General features: G+C 31.6%; 1 protein-coding gene and 1 non-coding gene across 2 annotated transcripts in view; one reads left to right on the forward strand and one right to left on the reverse strand.

Moving 5' to 3' along the window:
* Window positions 1–25,953, forward strand: part of Dpyd (dihydropyrimidine dehydrogenase) — an 810,982-nt gene that overhangs the window by 179,273 nt on the left and 605,756 nt on the right. The window contains 2 exon segments of the mRNA XM_047549961.1: window positions 1,797–1,884; window positions 19,449–19,610. Coding sequence (XP_047405917.1) covers window positions 1,797–1,884; window positions 19,449–19,610 — 250 coding nt within the window.
* Window positions 17,215–17,288, reverse strand: Trnaa-cgc (transfer RNA alanine (anticodon CGC)). Its single transcript has one exon. It is a non-coding gene; the product is annotated as a tRNA-Ala (tRNA).

Below are 25,953 nucleotides of genomic sequence, written 5' to 3' on the forward strand. Positions count from 1 at the left end.
TTCCTTTAGTTCACTACTCTGGTGTGTTCTTTTCTTTTAAAGCCTTGATATATACTGTTTCTATTTTTAAGTAACTCTCTTGAGTGACCCTACATTCTAATCCAGCTATCATTTGTTTCCTTAATGTCTACTAATTCTTTCAACTTTCTCTTACATATTATCACTTTCAATAAGTTCCATGAGAGCAGAACTAAGGTGGTCTTTTCATTAATTTTATATTCTCACATGCCAGGATTTGCCATACAGGATGTATTAGTCTGTTTTCTGTTACTGAACTGTCTGAGGTTAGGTAATGTGTAACAAAAATAAAAAAAGGAAGTTTATTTAGCTCACGGTTTTGGAGGCTGAATATCCAGTCAGCATGGTGAAGGTCTTATATGGAGGCATCACAGTGGAAATGTGTGTGAGAAGGAAAGATCACATGGCAAGACAGAAAGCCAGAGGGAGACTGGGAAGGGACCATGCTTGCTAATTTATGACAACAGTCTTGCAAGAACTAACCAGGATCCTACAAGAACTATATAAATTGTTTCCGAGACCAGAGCTCTCAATGACTTAATTATTCTCCCCTCAGCCCTACCTCTTAAAGGTTCCACACCATCACCTAACACCATCACATAGAGAGGACCAAACTCTGAACACATGGACACTTGGTGGACACAATCAAACTATAGCACAGGGTTTCATTAAAAATTCATTAATGAACTAGTAAAAGAATAAACACACACATAATACACAAAAAGGATTATTTTGGCCAGTGGTTTTAGTTGTCCTCAAAAGTAATCATTGCATTATGGTCATCACAATGTGGTTCTAATTACATCTGTCAGAATAACCTTCCAGGTCTTATTATCAAAATGTAGATTCCCAGGGCAATAGCTCAGACTCACAAGAGCCCCTCTGTGGAAGCTGTGACATATATCAAGCTTTCCAGGTGGTTCTTAGGTGCTCTGAAGTTTGAGCATGTCTCTGGACAATTCCCCAGAAGGAATATTCTGATATAGAAGATATAGAATTGGAATTCAGAAACTTTATTTGAAAGTCAACATCTGTAGAAGAGTGAAGGAAGCAGTCACATTAAAGATTGCAGGAGATCCTGCAGACCAGGATCTGGGGGTAAAGGGTCTAGGTCTCTAACCCCCTCATTGACTTGTAATTGGACGTGAGCTTCCACTAGAAAGGGAGCATGACCTTGTCTGAGGTCAAGGCAAGACAGCTGGGGAAATAAATGCTTTGGACCAGAAGCAGGTGGGCCTGGGCTATACTTTGAAGCAAGTGCTTCCACTTGTTATGTGAATGAGATGCACCTTGAAAGACATCAGAAAAAATGTAAGGAAGAAGAGTTGGAAGGCTAGAAGGAGGAAGAGAAGAAGAGAGGAAGAAAGAATATTGTAAGTGGTGAAAGAAGTGCCTACCTTTGAATTTGTATAATAATTGTGATCTTCATATATTCATACCTTATTAGAAAGAACTGCTCCTTCTAAACATGGTCAGTGTAGTGAAGAAAGAAAACAAGATTAATATAGGAAGTGAGTAAGTGAATGATGCACATTAGATCTAGAAGGCTCTGAGAAGGTGGGCAGTTATTAGCCACAGTGGTGCTCAGGAGATGTGCAAAAGGTAAAACACAGACACTGTAGATTTGCTTTACTGCCTAAAAAGTTTTGTGCCTAAAAGTAGAATGATTTTATTTATATTTAGTAGGAATTAACTCTGAAAGAGTATAGGGTAAAAATATGTAAAAGACTGTGTCAATTACTCTGTAGTTATCTTAACACAGTTATTTTATTCCCTAGATGCCTGAAATGTGCAGATGCCCCCTGTCAGAAGAGCTGTCCAACTCATCTTGATGTTAAATCATTCATCACAAGTATTGCAAACAAGGTAAATTCAGATTTAATTTGGCAAATGAAATTTAATAACAGTATTTGATCTTTATGTTTCTTATTACATTGGTCAAATCATAAAACAGTAAATTTTAAAACATTAAAAATATAACTATAGTCACTTGAAAATGTGACACATTTTATTAATTAAGCTCTTCCAAGTTGTGATTAGATTGCTGTGAAAATGTATTTGTTGCTTTTTGATTTAAATTTAGTTTATGTTGAAATTAACACGCTTTTTTTAATACAAAGCTTTTATTGAATAGATTTTAGCTTAATTTTCCAAAATGCTTACAGATAGGAATTGTCATTGATCATCAAAACACATTTCAAACTTGCCAAATTTCTTTGTTTTAAAATGCACTTTTGTATTAAGTTGGCATGGTAAGATGCATCAATGGAATGGTCTTTTTCCTTTTACTGAAATTCAGTTAATTTGTTTAAGATTTGGGATAATGCACAGAGACAGAGTTGTAACTAAAAAAGAAAAAAAATAAGGAAACAGGCTTTTATGATCATTAGTAGAATAAAGAGGATTTTAATCTCAATCTCTCTCTCTCCCTTTAAATCAATGGAAGGCTGAGCCCGGTTTCCACTCTGTGAGTTGAATGGTTGATTGACTGAATAATTAATAGTACCTGTTGTCTTTGTTAAAAGACCACTGTGAGCTCTGGGCCAACTGTCTTATCCTTTAACAAATGAGCAAACACTGAAGAAAGTTCCCCATAAAGTTACAGAGAATCCTTTTCACAAGGTTAACCACCAATGTTCTAAAAGACTATAAAGGTCCACAAAGTTCTTCTTCAACAACCACGTACCTTCTTGGATATAAAGTTAATTTTTTAATATGTCAATTATTTGTAACAAATATTTTAGGAGAAAATGATAGACAAACATATTGGCTAGGATTTCAAAAGATTTGAAAATTATTACTTAGGTGTTAGGGCATGGTATTAATCTGCATGGTCAGATTTATTAGGATTTAACATCTGGCTTGGATTTCTAGTTGACTCCTTATTATGAAACCAGGGAAAATTTCTTACCTCTTTGTTTTCAGTTATGATGGAATTATGAAGTAGTGGTATATAATGAATAATTGTATATGAAAGTGTCTAGTGTAGTACTTATTTTGTTGATGTAGAATCATAATTTCCCTATTTATTATAGAAGTGATTTATGTTTTAGTTGCCAAAGTTATTTGTTAAATACCTACTAATTGCCAAGCACAGTGGTGGTCTCTGTGTAAGAAGGAATCCTTGCTGTAACTCTTTTAGAAGTTTATAAAAGTTAAGACATACACATTAAAATTTTAAAAAATGTAACTATTTTAATCCAATGTGGTTTGTGATGTAATCCACACAACCCAGGAAAAGTATTTAGCATGTGAAAATGCTGGATTATGAGTGAGTTCCTAACTGGTTTGGGGAAACATAATTAGCATTGGTAGAACAGGGCCTAGATTATATGAGAAAGAGTGGTGGGAAAGAGACAGGACAATTGGATGGGATAGATTGTGAAAATATTTGAACAACATGCTCAACATATGAGACTTAGTGCTATAAGTAGCAGGAAATCATCAATGTTCTACTTTGGGTTTCTAATTTAAAAGATACATTCTGGGATGGGATCTCTCATAAACTTCATGGTGTCCCAAATATTCATCATCACAGACTTGTCTTATGTGTGAAAACAAATCGTTTCTATGAAATATTTATGAAATCTTACTCCATAATGATCTCATTAGGAAAAGAGTGAAACAAAAAATCGGAAGTTTGAATTTTAAAATGTTTTCACTAAAAATATATCCAAGTTAACTGTCCTGCTATCAGACCTGGTGATGTGAGAATTATGGTGGATTGTCTTTGAAGATTATGCCAACCAGTTTTTCCCCAGATATTTGAAAAATCTGTTACTTTATGACTAATCAGAATATGCTTTACTTATTCAAGAACTATACAAATTTATAGGAAAAGTAACAAAAAGTGAATAATGGTATTCTTTGAAGAGTTTAAGAAGTATCTAAGCAAGATAAGAATCATCTCTATTTAATGAAAACTTCTTTTCATTTCATTAATTTCTCCATATTCTTTGCTACCTAATGAAGCATTGTGCTTAGGTATTTATTTAAACAGATTTCCATATGAATATGAGAGATTTGAAGATATTTAATTGAAAATATAATCTTTTGCCAGGCATTTAACAAACTATTGTAAGTAATGTTTTGTTGGAGAATCACCAGAGCAATCATAAAAGGTCAAAGATTCTTGTTCTTTGAAGCCTGCAGCGTTTTGGGTATTTACTGGCTGTGTACAGTGGAGGCTGTCCCACACTGCTCTGCCAATGGACCTCAGCACAGGGGGGGTTCTTTCCAGGGTGAGAGGGTAATTGAATCGCCTGGCTCAATGAGCCTTGCTCCTCTTTGAGAAAGGGATGTCACTTGTGTTGTATTGTGTTAGGCTTCTGTGATTCAGTGGAGTTTAGGCCAATACTTCCATTCTTTATTTTCTTACAAACTGGATTACAGCTCCAGTTTCGAAAGGTACACTCAATTCTATTGTGCTTCCTCAGTCAGTTTTTCTCTGTTTCTTTTGTGCAGACTGTTGTTTGTAATTGTATCTCTCAATTGGAAGTACACGCTTCAGATTCATCAAACTGTGAATACTGGGCTATATTTCTTGATAGTTTTCCTTTTAAGAAACACTATTTTATATAGGAATACATGAGGTCAATCTATCAATGTAGTGGAAACAAATGTCTGTTTTTAAGAGTTCCTTGATTTCACGATCCTTTATTTTAAACACTAGTGACACCTTCTTTAAAAAAAACCAAAAAAACTATCACATTAAATTGGAAAGCACTGGTTTTTTTTTGCTAATTTGTATATTTTTGTAGAATCTCTGTATTCAGATTTGTGTGACTCCTATATAGGCATAAATTTAATAGCAGATATTAGAGAAAATTCAACTTAAATGACTCAATGTAAAATAAAAAGCTCTTTATTCTAATAGGTTCTTAAGGAAAATAAATGGAAATCAAAGGAACAACAAATCTCACCTGATAATAACATGTATTTCTTTTAAAAAGTGATCTTCATAAAAATGTGTGTGCATATATGATCTATATGACACAAGTGTTAGAAAAGAACTGCTTTCAAAAGATTTGGTACATTCTTTTGGATTTGCTTTTGAATTTCAGTTGTTAAATGGTTTATACTCATACAAACAAAATGTTGATCATTTCCAGAATTGTCTAAAGATATATCTGTAATTATATCACTTCCTTGCTTAATAAACTGGTTGTTTCTCAGTGCCTGGAAACAAATCTCTAAAGACATAATCTATTGGGGAACTGATTGGGCTTTTTCACATTATTATATCAGAGACTGAAAAGCAGATCAAAACATGTTAGGAAGTCCATAGTTCATCACCCAGGAGTCTTCTGAAATATAAATATTTTAGACATATAAAACAAAAATTATTTGTAAGATTTCAAGTTTCCTTTGATACACAAGGCTAGTAGTTCTCTCATCTGTATCTCTAAAGTATGGAGCATCTCCATCCATTTCAAGAGGACTGACAGAATTTACCTACCTACATACCATGAGAGGGTGCTTAAGAAAACAAAGCTTTTTTTGAACCCTATGGTTTAAATCAGTGGCTCTAAATTTGTGTGACAATGTTCATCACAGATGATGACCTGTCAGTTTTTTAGTATGTATTACGGGGTTTGTGTCATTTCACGTGTTAATCTGGGAGTGGGTCTCTAGCATCACATAAAGTACTTGGAATTCTTTTTTTATGTTTCAAAGGATAATGTTTTATGCATATTAATTCTGTTCCTTTTGCAACTTGAGGAGAGTATTAATGTTTTATTTAGTCAATGGTGGATTAGCTTTATTCACATTTTTTCTCATTTTAATTTTTTTTTTCAATCTTGGAATTTCCATGTGGAAGTCATTTATATTTGCTTAGAATACATGTCATTTTTTAATGAAAGGGTATGTTGTTACTAAACTCCTCTAGTTCTTCTTGCTGAAACTATTTTTCCTTACTTTTGAAAATAACTATAGAATTCAGTTAGAAGTTATTCTTCTTTCATCTCATGGAACATATTTCAGTATCTTCTGTCATCCTTTGCTATGAGTGGAAGGTGAACAAAAACCTAATCATTGCTCATTTAAGGACAGTATCAATTTGGAAGATAACTATTTTGAAGATCTTTTTGTCCTTGATACTCATCAGTTTTACAATGATTTATCTAAATCTGAATTTCTTTTAATTTATCCTAATTCATGTTTATGGATTATTGAAGTCTTTCATTATTTGGGGAAAATTTCTCATTTCCTCCCACTTTTATGTTTATGTACTTAAATGTTACTTATTTCTTCACACTTAGCTGTCAAATAGTCATCTAGATCATTTCCTTCATTTTTGTTTTGAACTGTACTAATTCTTAAATGGTTTACAATGTTGTTAAATGGTCCACTGAGTTTGAGATTCTATTGTATTTTTTATTTCAAAGTATTCTTTCTTATGCTTATTTCTAATCTACTAGCTCTTTTTCTATTCTTTTTCAAACTACCACTTCTCAAAATACATACAAATACTTATTTTCAGTCTCTATAATTCCATTACCAAGAGTTTTCATGAGGCTCCTATACTGCCTGTGTTTTTACTGACTGCACTCATAACTGTCTTTTGAAGTTTAACATTTTTTTGTTGTTTTTACTCAATTTTTTTGAAGCTCTCTGTTAAATTCTGTGACAAATGTGTATTTCTTTAGAAAAGACTTATATTTGCTTCTGTCAGGTAGTAGCTTTACTATAAATTTCCTAAAATCACATGAACTAAATTACTTGCTTGATACTTTTTTAACCAGCCAGATTTGGAAATTAAGCCAAAAATACACTGGAGGACTGGATTATTATGAATTTCTGAAGATTTTTTTCCCTTCTTTGCTCAGTTCAAATTTAAGACAGGAAGGTTTCTTTACAAATTCAGGTGAGAGTGTGCTAGATTAATGTTATCTTTTTGGTGATATAGGTTTATGCAACCCTGACTTTATGGTGAAGTTTTATATTGGACTCAAACTTCGGGTGATTTTACAACTTTGGGTCTTAAGAGGCCCAGAAAATGGAAGCTTATATTCAACAGGTTTGGCAAATATCATTGAGATGATTCCAGTTGTTTCTCTGGCCTACTTACTGCCTAGTCATTTTTAGTCCTTGGACATACTTACTCAAGGGCTCATTGGAGATGTTTGTTAAAAAATACTACACCTATAATTTTAATTTTAAAATTAGAACAGTCAGAAAGAAAATAGGTTCTCAATTCATATGGAAAAGTAAAAAAAAAAAATAAGAATAACTGAGCTACCTCAATTTTTAGCAGCCCAAAGTTTTGGAGACTTCGACAAAATATTGTAATAGTGATTGGAAAGGTATGTGGAATAAAGAAATTTTTAAAAGCCAAGTAAAATCAAAACCAAAATAAAATCAAACCCAAAAGATTTCCCATATCAAATATTGATACTCAATATAAAGCTACCATCATCCAAACACTGCAGTTTTGGAATGGATTACACAGAACCGGGACAGGTGAAAGTCTATAAATAGAATGAAGGAAATACAAGTACATAATATATAATGAAGAGGACATGTGAGTTTAGTGGGAAATGAATAGTTTTTAAATAAGTGACTAATAATTTTGACTTTTACAAACTTTAATCAGGTCATCATCTTAAGTACATATCAGGTGGTCTAAACTACCAAGGAGTTAAAAAATATCAATGTTTAAAGATTTTAAATACTAGAAGCTATAAATCATGTATGAGAGCAAACTTTATTACATAATATTTAAAAGGTATTTTAAAATAAAAACCCAACTTGAAACCACCTGAAGAATTATTTGCCATGATTGCTTTAGGCCAAGTGCTATCATCTCTGTATCAGAGTTACTGAAAATCTGTATGAGACCTTTAAGGCAACTATGAGCAAACACTATAGTATTATAGAAGTAGTAATGTAAATGCTTAATAACCATATTAAGGCTGTCCTACATCCATATTAGAGAAAAAATGTAAATCAAAGGATGAGACTTGTTTTAGTCTGCTTTTTCACTGCTGTGACCAAAAGACCTGCCAAGAACAATTTTAAGGAGAAAAAGCTTATTTGGGGCTCACAATTTCAGAGGTCTTAGTCTGTAGATGGCTGATTCCTCTCCTTGGGGTGTGAGGTGGGGCAGGGTATCATGGCAGAAGAGTGTGGCAGAGGAATATGGCTCAGGACATCACAACACAGAAGCAAAGAGGGACTAAACTCAACTCACAAAATATATACCAAAGGAATGTCCTCCACAATGACCCGCCTCCTCAAGACACATCCTACCTGTCTATAGTCAACACATAGTTAATCCCTATCAATGTATTAAATCCCTGATTATGTTAAGGTCTCATAACCCAGTTTCCACCTCTGTACCTTCTTGCATTGTCTCACACATGAGCTTTTGGGGAACACCTAATATTTAAACCATAACAAGACATCAGTTTCCTCTCATCAGATTGTTGAAGATAAAAAGTGTAATGATATTCTGTGTTGTTCAGCAGGAATGAAACAGGAACGCTCATACAAAGAATATATGTTTGAAAATTATGACAAAAATAGAAAGACTTTTATAAAAAATGGTTAATTATATATTCTGCCTAAGGAAATAAAAACACTGCTACATAAATGGTCATGTGTACAATGATGTTATCTGAAGCAATTGTAGCATCATTTGAAGTAGCAAAAATCTGGTAATAATTCCAGTATCAGGTAAATATATTAGACTATGTTTATATTAGGGAATTTCAGGAGGCTGTTCTTAAAAATGTATTATATTTTTTGATTAGAAATGTTTTCCTATTAAGTTAAAAAGGACAAGTTGCATAGTAATATGAATAATACAATGCAATTTTTAGGGAAAAAAGTCTGAAAAATTAATGATGATATCAGAATTAAGCTTTTGTTTCCTTTGTTGATTATATTTGGGTTTGGGTGAAGTGAAGTTATAAAAATTTTTCTAATAACTACCCATATTATTTTACTTCTTACAATAAATATATACATTTTATAATAATAATAAATTAAAATTCAATGGTAAGATAAAATTAAGCAGTGAGGTTTCAAAGTAATATATGGCAGACCCTATATTAAATTTTTACTATGTTGTTCAGATTGAAAGAGCCAGTCTTTTTTTTAACCAAATGATAGTTTAAAAAGTTCGTTGCTATAAATGTTTGTTAATATGTAAAAGTTGGTTAATATATTTCCACACTAATCTGAAATGTCACTTATGTACTTACTTACATAATTATTTGTGTATCTTTCCAGTTCTCTATTTGTTCGGTCCATCTGTATGTAAGAGGACCCAAGCTGTTTTAATTACTATGCTATTTAATTTATTTTATCATTGACTATAACCATCCCCAATGTTATGGGTATTTTCAAAATATTGTAGTTTTTCTCTATATATAAAACTAGCTTTATAAACTGAAACTCTACAGAATTATTATTGAGCACCATGTTCAGACAATAATAAAATACTAATTTCAAATTGCTAATGCAAATGTATGCGCATCTTGCCTAATTAATTTATCAGTTGTTATAACTATTAACTGAATTTCCAGAATCCAGTCTTTAATTTTAATATATAACTCCCTAGTATTGAATCTGGTAAATTGTAGAATACTAAATTTACTAGTGTTAAAGACAATGGCCTGTGATATTATTTTCAAAATGTCATGTCTTAATTAATGTGCTGCACAAGATAGATGGGTATAACATTGTCTATTGAATCATTCATGCTTATGTAAAATCTATCTTGTTTTGTTTGGTAACATATGTCTTCGAGATTTTAAAAGGTTACATTTTTACCTTTAATCATAGCTGACATAATGGTCACTGCTTTTCTTCAAATTTGTTTCATTACTATACATGGATGTTTAAATCCGAAAAGGCTTGTTACTCCTAGCAAATCTTAGTTGATTGTAAATTACAAAACATAAGCAGTATGGAATTGGAAAGTAATGTCCATATAACTAAGAAAGTATTTTCATTGTATGTTTGAAGTCAATTTTATATGAAAGAAATAATATATTGTTTGTGGTTATACATTTGTAAATATTCAATTTAAATTATTTTAAAAGTATACTAATGATGTATAATGTGTACTTATGTAAATTAAATTGAAATCATAACTTTCTTTAGTAATCTCAAGACAAAGAATAATTTGTATAAACACATATGGGTGCATTTGTACACATATAAACACGTTAGATATTTTTCTAATATTAATAAGTAAAAATCAGTGTAATAGAATCTAGACCAAAAGGAATTTTAATATAGCTAATCATCTCATGGTATATAAAAGAAATTTTAAATCCAGTAAGGCTGATTATCCCAGATCATACAGCTGCTTGAATGTGTAAGTAAATATTCCAGAATTCTTGTCTATGTGCTTTTGTCTGTTTCACACTACACTCTACACATTAATAAATATCTATGTCATGAATTAGTTTTGAAATATAAAGGGCTAAATAATTTATTTGTTATCATAACAAAACTCTATAAATACTACTAACATCTGGAATGTTAGGCAAAATGTATAACATGGTGGACTTCATGTTAAAGAAATTTGAGTTGAGTATTTTGAAAATCAATTTGATAAATTAAAGAATTTTAATTAAATTATTACAATCAATACTAATTATATTTTTGAAAGTAGTAATAGGTTTCAACTGATGGGCTTTGAAAAGATACTTTATTGAGAAATCTATCCATGTCTATGTATAATATAACACACTGCTGTATATATCACACCATTCTGTCAATTAAGAATCCTCTTATATTCTTGGTAATAAAGATCAAACCCTCAAGAAACAGTCTTTTTTTCAACAGATTTTTTTTAACACAAAAGAAAATCATGGTATGAAATTACAGTTGATAATGGCATAAATAACCAAGTGACCAAGTTTATGTGATTATTAAAAAATCTTCACATGTATATTTGGAAAGGAGAGTTTTTGAGGAATGTATTTGTATCCACTGAATGCTATTGTGTATATGTGTGTATACATGGTGTACATACATATATATGTATATTCTATGTATGATGTTCATTAATAACTGAGTTTGCTTTTTAAAATCTGAGGTGAAAATATTTGAGCAATTTTTTACTTCAGTATATAATTTTTCTATTATCTGTATTTGTTATTGAGGACTAAGTAATTTAATTAATATGAATCTTTATTTTTTAAGAACAATTTTTAAACAGACCAAGAAAACCAACAATGACAGCAAACTCCAATTTTTCTCTTTGTTATCAAACATTAGAAACAGTCAATTTTAAATTAGATCAGAGATGAAATTATTCTCAATTGTTTGATGAATGGTTAGGAGCATGTGTGTGCAGCTTTATTCTTTTGTATAACATCAATGAAGAAGTGGAAATATACGAATTATAATAATACATCCAGATACTCAATTCCTACATCAAAATCTTAAAAACCAAATGCACTTTTGTTATGTAGTATGTGTTTGTGTATCTGTTCAAATAAAAAGAATCATATTTGAGCCATAATTTTGGTTATCTTTATGAAGATGTACAATTTAATTGGTTGAAATGAAAAATAATCCTAGTGAAAAATTAAACTTGTAACATAATAGAGAAAACTTTTCAAAAATTTTTTCAGTGGACACAATAACTGTATTTTATTTATTTATTTTGAGGCTCGAACCCAGTGCCTCACACATGGTAGGCAAGCACTCTGTCACTGTGCTACAGCCCCATTCCCTTCATTATTTTTAATGTAAGAAATGAATGAGAGATTGTCAACATTAGCCTCTCTTCACCTTTCAATAATTTCTTAAATTAAAACATTCTCCTTTGCTTGTAAGTTATAAAGCATTTATAAATGGTTCTTATAGAATTCTAAACAATTGTTTTTCCTTAGCTCTAATGATCATTAGCTCTGACATCTTTGTTTATATATTCGAATTGGTCTTTAGGTGTAGAAAACCACCCTCTCTCCTTGTTGTCAATTAATTAAATCATGAACTAAGGTAAATTACTTTACGAAGACCCTGTCATACTTTAACTAATCTTGCATCCTCTTATTTCCATATTAATGTTTTCTTTTTAACCCATTAGGGATGAAAATCATATAATCTCTTTAAAGTTTTCATAAGAACTATTGGATTTTATTTTTATTATTTTCTCTGGATAAAGTGTGTTTTACACTTTCACAACAGATGTTTATAGTATTTTCTTTAATTGTTCATTCAAACACTATGAGGCCTTTTATCCTCTTTGTATCTTATACTAGTAGATTATTGAGTAAATGGTCATCAGGATGGTTTCTAGTATTTTAACTTCCTGTGTACAGGCAAGGATCATAAATTTTACATGATCTCTGACCTTAATAAAATAAAAACATTAATAAAATACACACTTCAGAAAAATCCAAAACCATTATGAATATACAAACACATTGATCAGAAGACTGTCATACAGATGAAGAACATTCTGGCATTATTCCTTTAAATGGAAAATGGCTGAAATACTGGTTAAACTATTTGTTGTTCTTTGAGTAATAATAATGAAGTTTGAAAAGGATGAATTTGGGTGTAGATAAAAGTTTTTTTCTGTTTAAAATGTTATAGAGACAATACTAATTCTTTTTGCGAATGAAGGGCTTGTCAAAAGACCTCTCACATATTTGATGATTAATGATTGAGTATATGTACACACATATACTTGGTTGTTTTGAGTGACTTATAGGGAAAATTGTAACTTCTTAATAAGTTCATTATATAGAGAAGCAGAATGGGTACACAAAATAAGAGAAGTAGAAGTGCTATTTTATTTACCTATTATAAACTATTATGCTCAATTTTCAGACCTTCATGTCATTTGTTTTTTTTTAATGGCCTTGTAAATTGATATTCCCTTTCTCTCTGTACTTTCTAGTATTATTTACATTACTGCCCTTATTCTAATTCCTAACGTAAGCTCCCTTATATTAAAGTCTTAAACTCATAAGATTAACATTTGAAGAAAGCCTTTATTTAGGAAGAAAAATTCTAAGGGGGAGGGTAAAGTGATGACTTAAGTCCATTAAATTTTCTGTGCTACGTAATGAAATCAGCATCGTACACGTACCAGTTTCAAAGAAACACATAATGTAATTATGACTAGTGAAGAAGGTATTTTAATCTGCATTTCTCAAGTGGTAAAACTGAGACTTAGAGATCTCACATTTCCTTCTACCCATAATATTGCTTTATTATGCCTTAGGCAGGACTCGAATATAGGAGTGTATATAACTCCAAAGCCTGTGTTAGTGTGTTTGTGTGTATGTAGTTTTTCCAGACTAACATCTTAGGGCAAGAAAAATTATTTTCTCCCATAGTTACATAGTTTTCTTACACATTTTGGTTTAATCAAGACCAGTTAAACTAAATTCATAGCTCTAAAAATTATGTTGCATAAAATGTATTAAAATTTACTATATGTAAGCTATAAAAACAATTTTTTGAGAATAAAACTAGCAGAACCTATTCTTCTGTTCCCATTTCTCCTTATATGATTGTGACTATTATGAGGGCAGACATTTCTGTGTATTCTGTTCATGTTGTATCTCCAATCACCTTTACCAGATATCTGAAGACCCATAGGTTGTACACTGAGAGTGGTGACAGCTTGACAGTTTGAGTGCTTTTGTGCCTCTGTTTCCTGCTGCTAATGATATTTTATATTCGATTAATGTACACCAGTATGTTTATCATTAGAGAGCTTAAGCCAGAAATATAAGTAATGTTAATTCTCCCTTCTCACACATGCAAACTTACTGAAGTTTAGCCCGTGTATTTTTTAAATGCAACAGATTGGAGTTTATCTTGGAAGGGTGCTTCCATCTGTGAAAACTGTCCCTGGAAGAAGGAAGAACACTTTAAAATAAATCCACCAGCTGTATTGATAATCTTGTAGTGATATGAAGGCCTGAATATGATAGGACTATTTGTTAAATTGGTTATACCATATGACAGGAGAGCTGGCTCCTGAGGTTTTATTTCTGATAATGACTTTAAAAATCATTAAATTGTAGAGGAATGACACTAATGTAGTTTTAAGCTTTAATTTTGAAATAAAAAGGGAAGAATCAAAGTTATTTTAAAACTAACTCACCTAAATTGCATGTGTTGTGCCAAAAACATGCTTTAAGAATATTAAGGACCCATCGAAAATTCAATACCTGCCAAATATGACTAAATTAATGGGCTTGTTTCAATGCCCATACTTTTGTGTTGATTTATAAACAACCACCATTTCAAATATCACCTTTCTCTTTTATATTTGTATTAAAAGAAGAAATGAAAGTTTCACATTTTATGCCTAAAATGACTCTGTGCCCTAAAGATCAGGTGTTTATCTTGTATCCCTCTTAACATAGCCCTGTACATTTTTCTTCCCACAATGGAACACTAAAATGCTTGTGATTGATTGAATAGCATGAAGAAACCAGTTGAAGTGGTGTGTATTTTCTAGAAGGAGACTACTGGGGTGTCTATAAAGTACCCTTCTCGATTTAAATTTTCTAGCCTTTACTTTTAAAAAGGTTGAAGAGCTCACAGAATAGAAGTAAGCCTCTTGTGTAGAAGGAGGACTCAAGAAATTGTACCACTTGCTATGAGAGAGAATTGATATTGATCGTGTTCTCTATGGGAAGAGTTGAGGAGGCCTTCCCCTTCTAAAAGGTTTCTGAATGTCTTCATCTCTGAGTATCCAGATCTCTAAACAATGGAGTTGCCCACGTACCTTCACAGTTGTCTGAGAGAGTGGATTGCCAATGTGACCTCTGAATCCTTGTTGATTGTTGGCTCAACCCAATTTCAAAACCATGCTTCTGTTTTCTGTGATTCATGCTGATGCTTCCCTTTTTCTAGGCATCCTTGTACTATCTTCCCTACATTCCTTGTCTTTCCAGTCCCTTCCTGAGACTTTTCACATTATCTCTTCAGTAATTTCCTACTTAATCCTTTAATACTGAAACCCTTCTTTTAAAAATATTCAATTAAATACAAAACCCTTAACTTTGGTGTAAGCACAATTTTCTAATCATCTATTCATCTTTTCCTAAGTAAATGAACTATTCTAACCATATTGCCAAATGATTACACCAATTTCTTCTTGGAATTTTCCTGAATATTTACTTCTATCAATCTAGATGCCATTCTGTCTCACTTTTAGCCCTCTTCCATCCAGAGTGATTGTCACCCATTTAAAGCTGATGCTGAACACCTTAATCTGAATGACTCCTTCTGTGATGCTGAAGCATCTCCAAGCCAGAGAACACCATATTTGCTTTTTATGTTGTTTAATACAAGTTATGCTTTTGACTTAAAAAAGCATCCCATAAATCATTATTAACTTTTAAAATATAAAATCTTCCTACAAATTTTGATTTGGTACAAGGGCTACATTTGTCTTCATGAGAATGTAGAATAATTATTAGGCAATTTCATGTCTGATGGCATGCAGTGGTATATTAGACTCTAGTAGTTTGACAGCTACAGCAAATCATGAACCATACGTATAATTTAAAATACTTGTTGTATTTATGCAATATGTATATCTTTTTCTTCTAGTATTATCATTATATGTGTAATTTTGAAACTCAAATTGGGGCTCATGAAATAATCAGTGTTTTTATGGAAAAATGCTTGGGTGTTTAATTAGTTTACATCATTTGTTTTTTGGGGAGTACCAGAAATTGAATTCAGGGGTGCTTAACCACTGAGCCCCAGCCCCAGCCTTATTTTATGTTTTATTTAGAGACAGGATCTCCCTGAGTTACTTAGGGCCTTACTAAGTTGCCTAGGCTGGCTTTGAACTCATGATCCTCCTGCCTCAGCCTGCAGAGCAGTTGGGATTATAGCATGGGCAACTGTGCATGGTCAGTTTATATTATTTCTATGATATTTATTTACTTGTTTGTTTGTTTATTTATTGTGTATTACAAGGACACTTCTAATTAGGCAATATGATTTTTAGTCAGTGAATCAATCAAAATATTTATTAATCAATCCTGTCAGATTTCCTAAAATGTCAAGTAAGAGAAGGAAGGAACACTGACCAATGACTGAGATTATCACTAGAAGTGATTAACTGCTCAATTGCAGTTACTAGTGAGGTGATTAATGGGCTTAGGCAGCACCTAGGATGTCTGCTTAGGAACAGACTGATTAACTTTAAAAGTTAGTAATTGTTCTTCTTGGCCACTATTGAATAAAATAATCCAAAATCATTAATTAGACCAAGGAGATGACTCTATCCTTTTATTATCATACTAAATAATTGTTTGAATATAAGGGACACCAAAGTACTACTTAGTTTTCTAGTAAAAAGAACAATAGATTGACTCTGAAAGTTATGTCATTGTCTATTTTTGTATCTAATCTAACAATCTTAACAAAATATTCATTTTATTGAACTGTCTAAATAATTCCTGTTACCTCAAAAGCACTTTATAAAATATAACAAAATGAGATAAAAGTCACATACCCTGTTTATGTAAATGAGCTTAATTTGATAAAGTATTTTTGCAGAGTTGTAACAACTATCACAATCTCAGAATATTTTTTATCACTTCAAAAAGAGACCCTACCTATACTATTATCAGTCATTCTCCACTTTCTGCCAGACTCCCCAGCCCTGGGAAACCACTACTTTGCTTTCTGGCTGTATACTTTTTCCTACTGGACAATTAATATAAATGGAATCACATAAAATGTGGTCTGTTCTGAATGACTTCTTTCACTTAGCATAGTCTTTTCAAGATTTATACATGTTATTTATCATTACCTCATTAAAGCATGTATCATTACTAAATTGTTTTCTTCACATCAGCAATGTATAAACACTCCATTTTCCCTTTATCACTATCACTGCCAAAACTTTTTATTGTTTACCTTTTTACCAGTAGCCATCCAAATGAATGAGAAGTGTTATTTCATTTTGGTTTTGATTTGCATTTCTTTCATGGCTAATGATTATGAGCATATTTTCTTGTGCTTATTAACCACTTAGATATCCAGTTTAGAAAAAAATATTTTCTGATATCTTGCTCATTTTCAATTAGATTACTTTACATTTTATTATTGAGTTGTGAATGTTAGTATATTCTATATACAAATCCCATATCATATATATGATTTGTAAACATTTTGTCCTATTCTGTGGATTCTGTTTTCATTTACTTGATAGTGCCCTTTGAAATAGGAAAGTTTTTTTTGTGGTACTGGGGATTGAACCCAGGGCCTTGTGCTTGCGAGGCAAGCACTCTACCAACTGAGCTATATCCCCAGCCCGAAATACAAAAGTTTTTAATTTAGATAAATTCAATTTTGTTGCTAGTTTTTGTGTTATATGTAAGAAACCATTACCTAATCCAATGTCATGAAAATGCACTATAGAAAGACCACAATTAAGGAATTATGGAATAAAAGCCACCTAATTGAGTATAAAACATGTTTTATAATGTAATAGGCTATCTATGTGCCCACAAACTTATATTGAAAACAATATATGTGTTCCTTTATGTGTATGTGCAAGATCATATTTTACTTGAGTAAGAACACTGTAACTAGATTTTACATTGTACCAAGTCTTGGACAACATAATTTTGTATGATCCTGACTGTATTACTTACCTTCTCTTTGATCGTTGGCCAATTGTCTGCGTTTCCTACCTGAGTTGCATTCGTTATGAATTACATTTCATTGCACATTCCTACTATGCATTTAGTAACGAAGAGCCATTCTTACATGTCACACATAACTGTTGGTTAATGGGGAGCCACACTAAACAAGACCATATTGTTAAGCCACTGTGAGTGTTGATAAAAGCCTATTTTAAGTTCTAATTTTGAATATTTAGTTCAGAATGACAGTTCTATTCTTTTTACATAGATTCCAGTATTGTGATATTTTCATAGTTTCCTTCCATTTTGTCTTTTCTTAAATTTATATCAAGATTATTTTAAATCTTTCTTTTAACTCTAATTTATTGATAACCCATTTCTCCTATTTATTCTTATCATTTCGATTATCAGATATTTTGTCTTTTTTTGTATCTATAAAGTTTCAATTGAGTACTCCATAGCTTATATAATGATAGATGGTTGAGGATAAGATGAAGTTCTTCCTAAGTACTGACATGTACTAAGTCAACAAATAGTGAACATCACTGATGTTTTTATAATTATCACCAATGTTTGTGTTTATTACCAAGTATTTGTGTTTGTGTTCAAGGGTTTTCATTTGTTTCTTCATAGAAGTAATATGTATATTCTCAAAGATCCTTAAAATTTTCTTAAACAAAACCAGTGAAAAGCAGTTTGTATTGATACCATTATGTCAAATATTTTCTACTCAATCTTTTCTTAAAATATTTTTGTAATAGTTTATGATTCATGGAAAAATTTTAACAGTGCTACAGAGAGTTCCCCTACACACCTGCAGCAATCTTCATTATTAACTTCTTATATTAGTATAGCACATTTGTTACAACCAATGATACAATATTAACTAAAATTCCTACCTTATCCAGATTTTCTGAATTTGTATGTAATGTTCTTTACTTGTTCTAGTATCATTTCTAAGATACCATGTTACATTTATTTTTTATGTGCCTTATGTTCCTTCCTCTTATTACAGTTTCTCAAACTTTTTCTTTTTTTATATACTTCACAATTTTCAGTGATACTAGTCAGTGCCAATGTTTACTTATCTGGAGTAATATTTACTCCAGATATTCAGTTTATCATTTGTTCTTTATTAAGGACATAATAATGCAGTTGTCCAATTTATGAACAAATTAGGTTCTAAAAATTATTGAGAAAATAAGCATTCTAAGCTATTCTATAATAGTAAAATGTAAGGAAAGGCATGATGAAAAGATGAATTTGTTGAGGCTAGGAGTCTATGTAAAATACTCTTCATCTGTCTTTGGTTATAGGGATGATTCCAAAGGTTTTAATCAGCACAGAGTGTCATAAAATAAATATCCCCAGATAAGTCAGGCAACATGAAGGGAAGGAGATCTCTGACTGTTTTTAATATAGTTACATAGATGAGGATCTTTTTTTCTTAAATTGTTAATTTAACAGATTTTAAGCTTGTTCAAGCAATGCTACCTGACTTTTATTTGTTAAAAGTGAAAAGAAGAATTAAGAGCAAGAAAATGGCTTATGAGTAAAATGTCTCATAGATATTTATTCTTTAAATTTTATTTTCATGAAATTGATTATAGTTTTATCAATATACTGTGTAATAGATATTTCTATGTTTCAGGTACTCTTAGTTGTTTGTTTATGGCTCCTAATGATGAATAATATTCTAATATCTATATCTTATCTACATCTTGACATCTTGATATTCAATCCAGTTATCTAACAGAAGAGCTCTTTGTCATGCTTGATGTTTAAGGTACATTGTTACAAAATAACTTTTATTTTATTTTGCAGAATTATTATGGAGCTGCTAAGATGATTTTTTCTGACAACCCACTTGGTCTTACTTGTGGAATGGTATGTCCTACTTCGGATCTTTGTGTAGGAGGATGCAACTTGTATGCCACTGAAGAAGGACCAATTAATATTGGTGGACTCCAGCAGTTTGCTACCGAGGTATGTAAGAGTTGCATGTGGTTCTACCTGCCCTACCACCAAACATAATTGCTCTACCACCAAACATACCTTTAATCCTTGGTGCTTTCTAATTCTCAGCAATTTTAGTGTGATGCACAACTGAAAGATAAATGATTTTATAACAAGCAGTGTTTTAATTCAACAACTTGGCCTTAATAATGAAAGTTTACAAAACCATATATCAAATTAGTTGTAATCCCAGCAGGTTATAAAAATGCTTTGAAAGTATATTAAATGGATGATATAAAAATAGAACTCATTCATGGAAGTGTAGCAAGGAGACCCTATTATGAAAAGACTGTCTTCTTTAATCAATTCTTCTCCATGAAACTTTCTCTGATCTTATAGATTGGAAGCAGGTCTGTTATTTCAATAAATATTTATAATGAAATGAAGCTAAGATTTTTTTCCTTAATACTTAAGGCCATAAACTTTGGTCCTGGGTTTCTCTTTTATGACTCCTTTGTAAATTACTGATTGTCTGGTGCATCCTTATGCTCTCTGGGGTCTCCTATTTTGAGTCAACTAACAATTCCCATGTATCATTTAAATGATCAGCTTATATGGGTTTACAGTAAGATTTTATAATCTTAAGGGACTAGTTAGCTAGAAGACTGAATTAAACATGTGCCTACACTAGCGTTTTAGTTAATGACTTACTGTTTTGATCAAGTTAAACACAACATATTGTTTGCTTTAGACCCCTTCCTATAATATGTCTGAACCTTAAGTCTCACTTTGCTTTCAGGAATAAATCAGGGTTATTCCCTCCCTGCTTTCTGACAGGTTAATTCTATGGAAAGGCTCATGGGAATAAGAAAATAGAAACAATTTGAGGTTGTGAGTTGTTGCAATAAATTCTTGGATTTAATTTCTTTTCTTACCAAATTCAAAACTGCATTACACTTACATGACCTGTGCAAAGTATCATCTTTATAACCTGAGAAAATCCTTACTTGATGGACAAGATTCACTTGAATTCCTCCTGATCTCCCTTTGAGGACCTATTGCCTCTTCATTAAACCAGAGCAAAAGTTCACAGAATACTGTAAATGAAAGGCCATGTGATATTACTATGTGATATTACTACATTTCAAAACTAAACACGTTAAAATGATATCATTCATTAGTAAGTATTCTGGACATGAGAAAGAGAAGAGATAGAGAGAGAGGAGAAAGAGAAGAGAAACACTATCCCTTTGGGAACTTTCACTTGGTTTTAATGAGCTTTTATTACCCCTTGGTAAAGTATAGTCTCTTTATTTGAAGGTCTAAGAACTTCAAACATACGCTCTACACTGTACAGAATTCATTAGAAACTGAGTAAAATTCACCATGTGACCACATTTAGGACTTTCCATAAGTAATACCTAATGAAGAGAGTTAAACCATAGATTAGGGCAGCATTAAATGCATGTGAAGTTAATCAAGAAATTTAGAAAAGAATTTATCTTCTTATTTCATTCCAACTATACTCTGTACTTTTGATATAACTACTTTAAATATCAAATAACAAATAAATATATCCCTGGAGAACTACATATAGAAGTTTTCCATTATCGTTTTTTTAAATGTTAGCCAGTAAAGGGTACCTGTTTTACAAAGTCCTATATTTCCTAGGTCAGAGTGAGATCTACTTAAATTTACCTCACTGTCAAAGCTGTTATTAAGATATGAAAAATATGAACAACTAGAAAATTCATTTAAAAATATAAATCAAAAAATATAATTATTATTCGGATATTTGACAACAGTATTTTAAATTGATGTATAACATGATGCAAATAATTTTATGTTTTGATTGTTTGATAAAACAATGATTGATTTTTGACCTTTAAAGAAATATAAATCTATATTTCCACCAAATTAAGCAAAGGTTAGGAAAGCAAACTAAAATTTAAAATATTTTTTAAAAATCGTTTTTCCTATAACTTATACGTGATTTTTAAAATATCAACTCTGCGATCTGCCATTATTGGTTAGATCCATACCTTATACTTCTCCATTTGAACATGAACTTGTGATTGGGAGGTACTGTAGTGGAAAAGAATAAATTCACAAAGGATACCTGCAGTAGAATCAGGAGGCCAGCTGCTTTTCCCTACTGCTCCTGTCCTGTGTTTTCATTGCCCTTTGCTATTCCCACATCTGCAGCGTGATGACTGTGATCTTGTTTCACATGCTTTTGTTTGCTTTTGGAATGAAAGACTGATTCCGACTCTGTAGGAGGCAGTTTGTCCTAGGAGCAATATTGTCATCCTGTAATAGTACAGCCTCAGTAAAATAACTTGGAAATAATAGTTTGGTTTGTGGTTTTAATCTGATGATGGGTTTTGAATTTCTCTGCAGAGATACAACTATTGAAAGTTTTATTTTATAAAGCATTTGAGTACTTAATAGAATTTTTAAGAACTCATATTTTCATTACGTTTAACAGACCAACTAGTTTTCATTGCCTCTCAAATTTAATTAATGAATTGTAGGAAAGGAAGAAAGAAATGAGAATGAACTTTTTACCTATTGCCTAAAATTTGGCAAAATGATTTTAAATAGAAAACTAGTTGCATGTCAAACCAGTTCACTGCTACTAATACTAGAGAATTATAGAGGCATCGAGAAAAATTATATTTAAAATTTCAAACTTCTAACATTTAACTAATGTTAAAGTGAATGAGGGCCAGAAAATTGGTACTACTTGAAATTACTTCCTCAGTTCTGACTTTTTAGGAATAAATTGAATTTTGAAATTGGTATCTGAATACAGTATTTTTCAAATAAACTTTCTATGAGGTTTTTTTCTAATACTAAATATACTGTCTAGTATGATATATACCTGTTGGTACTGTGTATTTATTTAGTTATTGTAATTTTAGTTAATGGAAGTGACAAATGGAATTACAGATTAAATCAAGTAACTCATTGAGAAAAGTTACTTTTTTTCTTTATTGTATCTCTTAGCAGTTTTTTTTTTTTTTTTTTTTTAAAGAATATCACCTCTGTGTTAGTCAACTTTGCATTGCTGTGACCATAATACCCAACGAAAACAGTGAGAAGAGGGGAAGGTTATTTTGGCTCATGGTTTCAGAGATTTACTCCATAGTGGGCCACATTGCTCTGAACCCACAGAGAAGCAGCACATAATGGCAGAAGGGCCAGGTGAAGGGAAGCTGCTCAGGACATGACTGCTGAAAAGCAAAGAGAAATTAGGGAAGGGGCCACAGGGAAGATGAACCCTTTCAGGGCCCACCCCAGTAATCCCCCTCCTCCAGACACATCCCACCTGCCTACTGTTACCACCCAGTTAACCCATTCAAACTGGGATAGACTGATTGAGTTATAGATGTCACCATTTAATCATACCACCTCTGAACATTCCTGCTTTAATGCAGGAACTTTGGGAGAACATCTCATTTTCAAATCATGCCAACATCTTGTCTGAATTACCCGGTTCTTGCCCCATTAGCAAGAAATAAATGCAAAATTTTCATGTTATTGGCAAAATTTATTTTGTTCTTTTGCTTCAAGACAAACATATGTAATAGAAAAGCAGTAAATGCCTTTATAGCTCCTTCCCCATCAAACACTGTGATTAATTGCTGAATGTGGTCTATATTTTATATGTACCCTAGAAATAATTGTAGAAATAATTGTTAATTTCTACAGTGAATATTGAAATTTGGAAACACTTTGATTTTTCGCCATTTAGCTTCTTTGTCACCAAATTTTTAATTTGTATTCTTTACCTATTGTGTGATTTAAGTTGTGATAAAGAAATATAAATCCATAACATACCCACCCAGCAGTACATGGCTGTTTCCTATATGAAAAAACTAGTACTCCAAGATATTTATGGGTATAGTTTATTTCTAGACTGATTCGTAATGACTCCAGTTTCATATAATGTGATCATATGTATGAATTTGTCTATTTATATTTTGAAGGGTGGCTTATTATTTCACATTGATCTATCTGTATATCCATGCAGTGATATAAACTATTAATTGTTAAATTTTTGTTATGGTTTGGATTTGAGGTGTGTTCCAAAAGCTACATGTGAGACAATGAAGAAGGTTTAGAGAACAAATGATCAGGTTATGAGAACCTTAACCCAGTTACTAAATTAATCTCCTGATGGGATTAACTGAGTGGAAATTGAAGGCCATTAGGGTATGGCTGGAGGAGGTGGTCATGGGGGGTCATGCCTATTAGGGTATATATTTTGTATTTAGCAAGCAGAGCCTCTGAATGTTTTCGGATCATCATGTGAGTCGCTTCCCTTTGCTACACTTTTCTGCCATGATGTTCTGCCTCACCTTGAGCCCCAGTGTATGGAGCCAGCCTTCTATAGACTGATATCTCTGAAACATTTTCTCCCCTAAGATTGTTCTTGTCAGGTCTTTTAGTTACAGCAGTGAAAAAGCTGAGTAAAAAAAAATATAATACATTTTTATAATACATTTTGATATCTTATAGGATGTTTTAATTCTTACACTCCTTGAGAATTTTCTTGACTATTCCTGGGCCTTACTATATAATATGAAGATGATATTTTTCTGTAGACTTAACTAATGTATTTTTCCAAGGATCTATAAGCATTTATTTTTACTTTTTATTCAGGGTAGACACTGTTGAAATCATATTGACTAGTAAAACTGAAATAAAAATATGCTAAGGCAATTCAAAGAACCATGTGTTATAAGATAAAATTAAGGAACATTGCATTGCTTAAGTTTCATTAATTTTTTTGAATTAAATATTAAGATAAATAGTTTGAAGAATTGTAAATGAAGAAGAAACATATTCTCTCAAATTAGTATATGACTATTTTAATAGGCAAATCTTATTTCCATCCTACCTTTACTTGGAGATGGAGATGACTCATGTCTTGAACTTTTGACTTCTATGATTATATTTGAGGAGATTATAAGAATATGTATCATAATCAACAATATAGATTGTATACCATTTCTCAAATAATGTATTTCTGTGAAACACTCCTATCTGTCAAATAGAAAAATGGAGAGAAAATGAGAAAATTAAGTGCAGGGCCAAAATTAAAACTAATCACAAAAAAAATGAGTCTACATAAACTGAAATATGAGATTGGATATACTCTAACTGTATGTTATGTTGATTGTTTTATAAGTAAGGTAATTCAATGATGGAGATACTTTGGAGAATGAGCAAGGATATTATTGATGATTAGTTCAGTGCAGCAGACACCAAATAAGACCATCCCAAGTGAATGACTTTTGTGAATACTCAGTGTAATAAACTTCCAGTAGGTAAGAATTCAATTAATTAGCCAAACATTGAACATTAATTAGAAACTAAGTGTTGTAGGCAGCTTCTAACTATGGGTCCTTAGTTCAATATGCACAAATCAATAAATGTGATAGGATACATGAACAGATAGACAAAAACCATATGATCATCTCACTAGAGGTAGAAAAGGCATTTGATAAAATTCAGAATCCCTTTAATAAATTAGGTATAGAAGGAACATAGCACAGTTTAATTAAGACCATACAAATAACATAATACTAAAAGGTGAAAAACAGAAACAGATGTTTCACAGAAATACATTATTTTCTTTCATGACTTGGTTAAAAAAATGCCTACTGTCTCTACTTTTATTTAACTTTATATCCAGTCAGAGTGATTAGGCAAGAGAAAGAAAAAAACATTGAAATTGGGAAAGAGAAAGTCAACATGTCACTGTTTGCAGATGACATATGTGAAAAGCTCCAAAGACTCCACCAAAAAATTATTAGGACTAATAAGAAATAAGGAAATTTCAGGATAAAAAAATTGACATTTAAAAATAGCTTTTACATACCAATAGCTAATTATCTGAATGGGACATCAAGAAAGCAAAAATGTCCTTTACAATACCTACCAAAAACATTGAAGTACCTAGGGGCAAATTAAACCAAATAGATGAAAAAGCCACACACAAATGTAAAAATATCTCATGTTCATGGGTAGGAAGAATCATTGTTGTTAAAATCCTATACACAAGTGACTTTACACATTTAAGGCAAATCCTATCAAAGAACCAATGACATTCTTCCAGAAATAGAAAAGATAATCCTGAAATTTGTGTCTAACATCAGAAAGCCCTTAATAGTCCAAGCCATCTTAAAACAAAACAAAAAACAGAGGGCATTATACTATACCTGACTTTAAAATATACTATAAATTGATAATAAGCAAGACATAATAGTATAGGCATATAACAAACACAGAAACCAGTGGAACAGAGTAGAGAAACTAGAAATAAAGCCACAAATATAGACCAATGGGTATTCCACAAATTTAC

This window comes from Sciurus carolinensis, chromosome 1, assembly GCF_902686445.1.
Source record: "Sciurus carolinensis chromosome 1, mSciCar1.2, whole genome shotgun sequence".
NCBI classification, from domain to species: domain Eukaryota; kingdom Metazoa; phylum Chordata; class Mammalia; order Rodentia; family Sciuridae; genus Sciurus; species Sciurus carolinensis.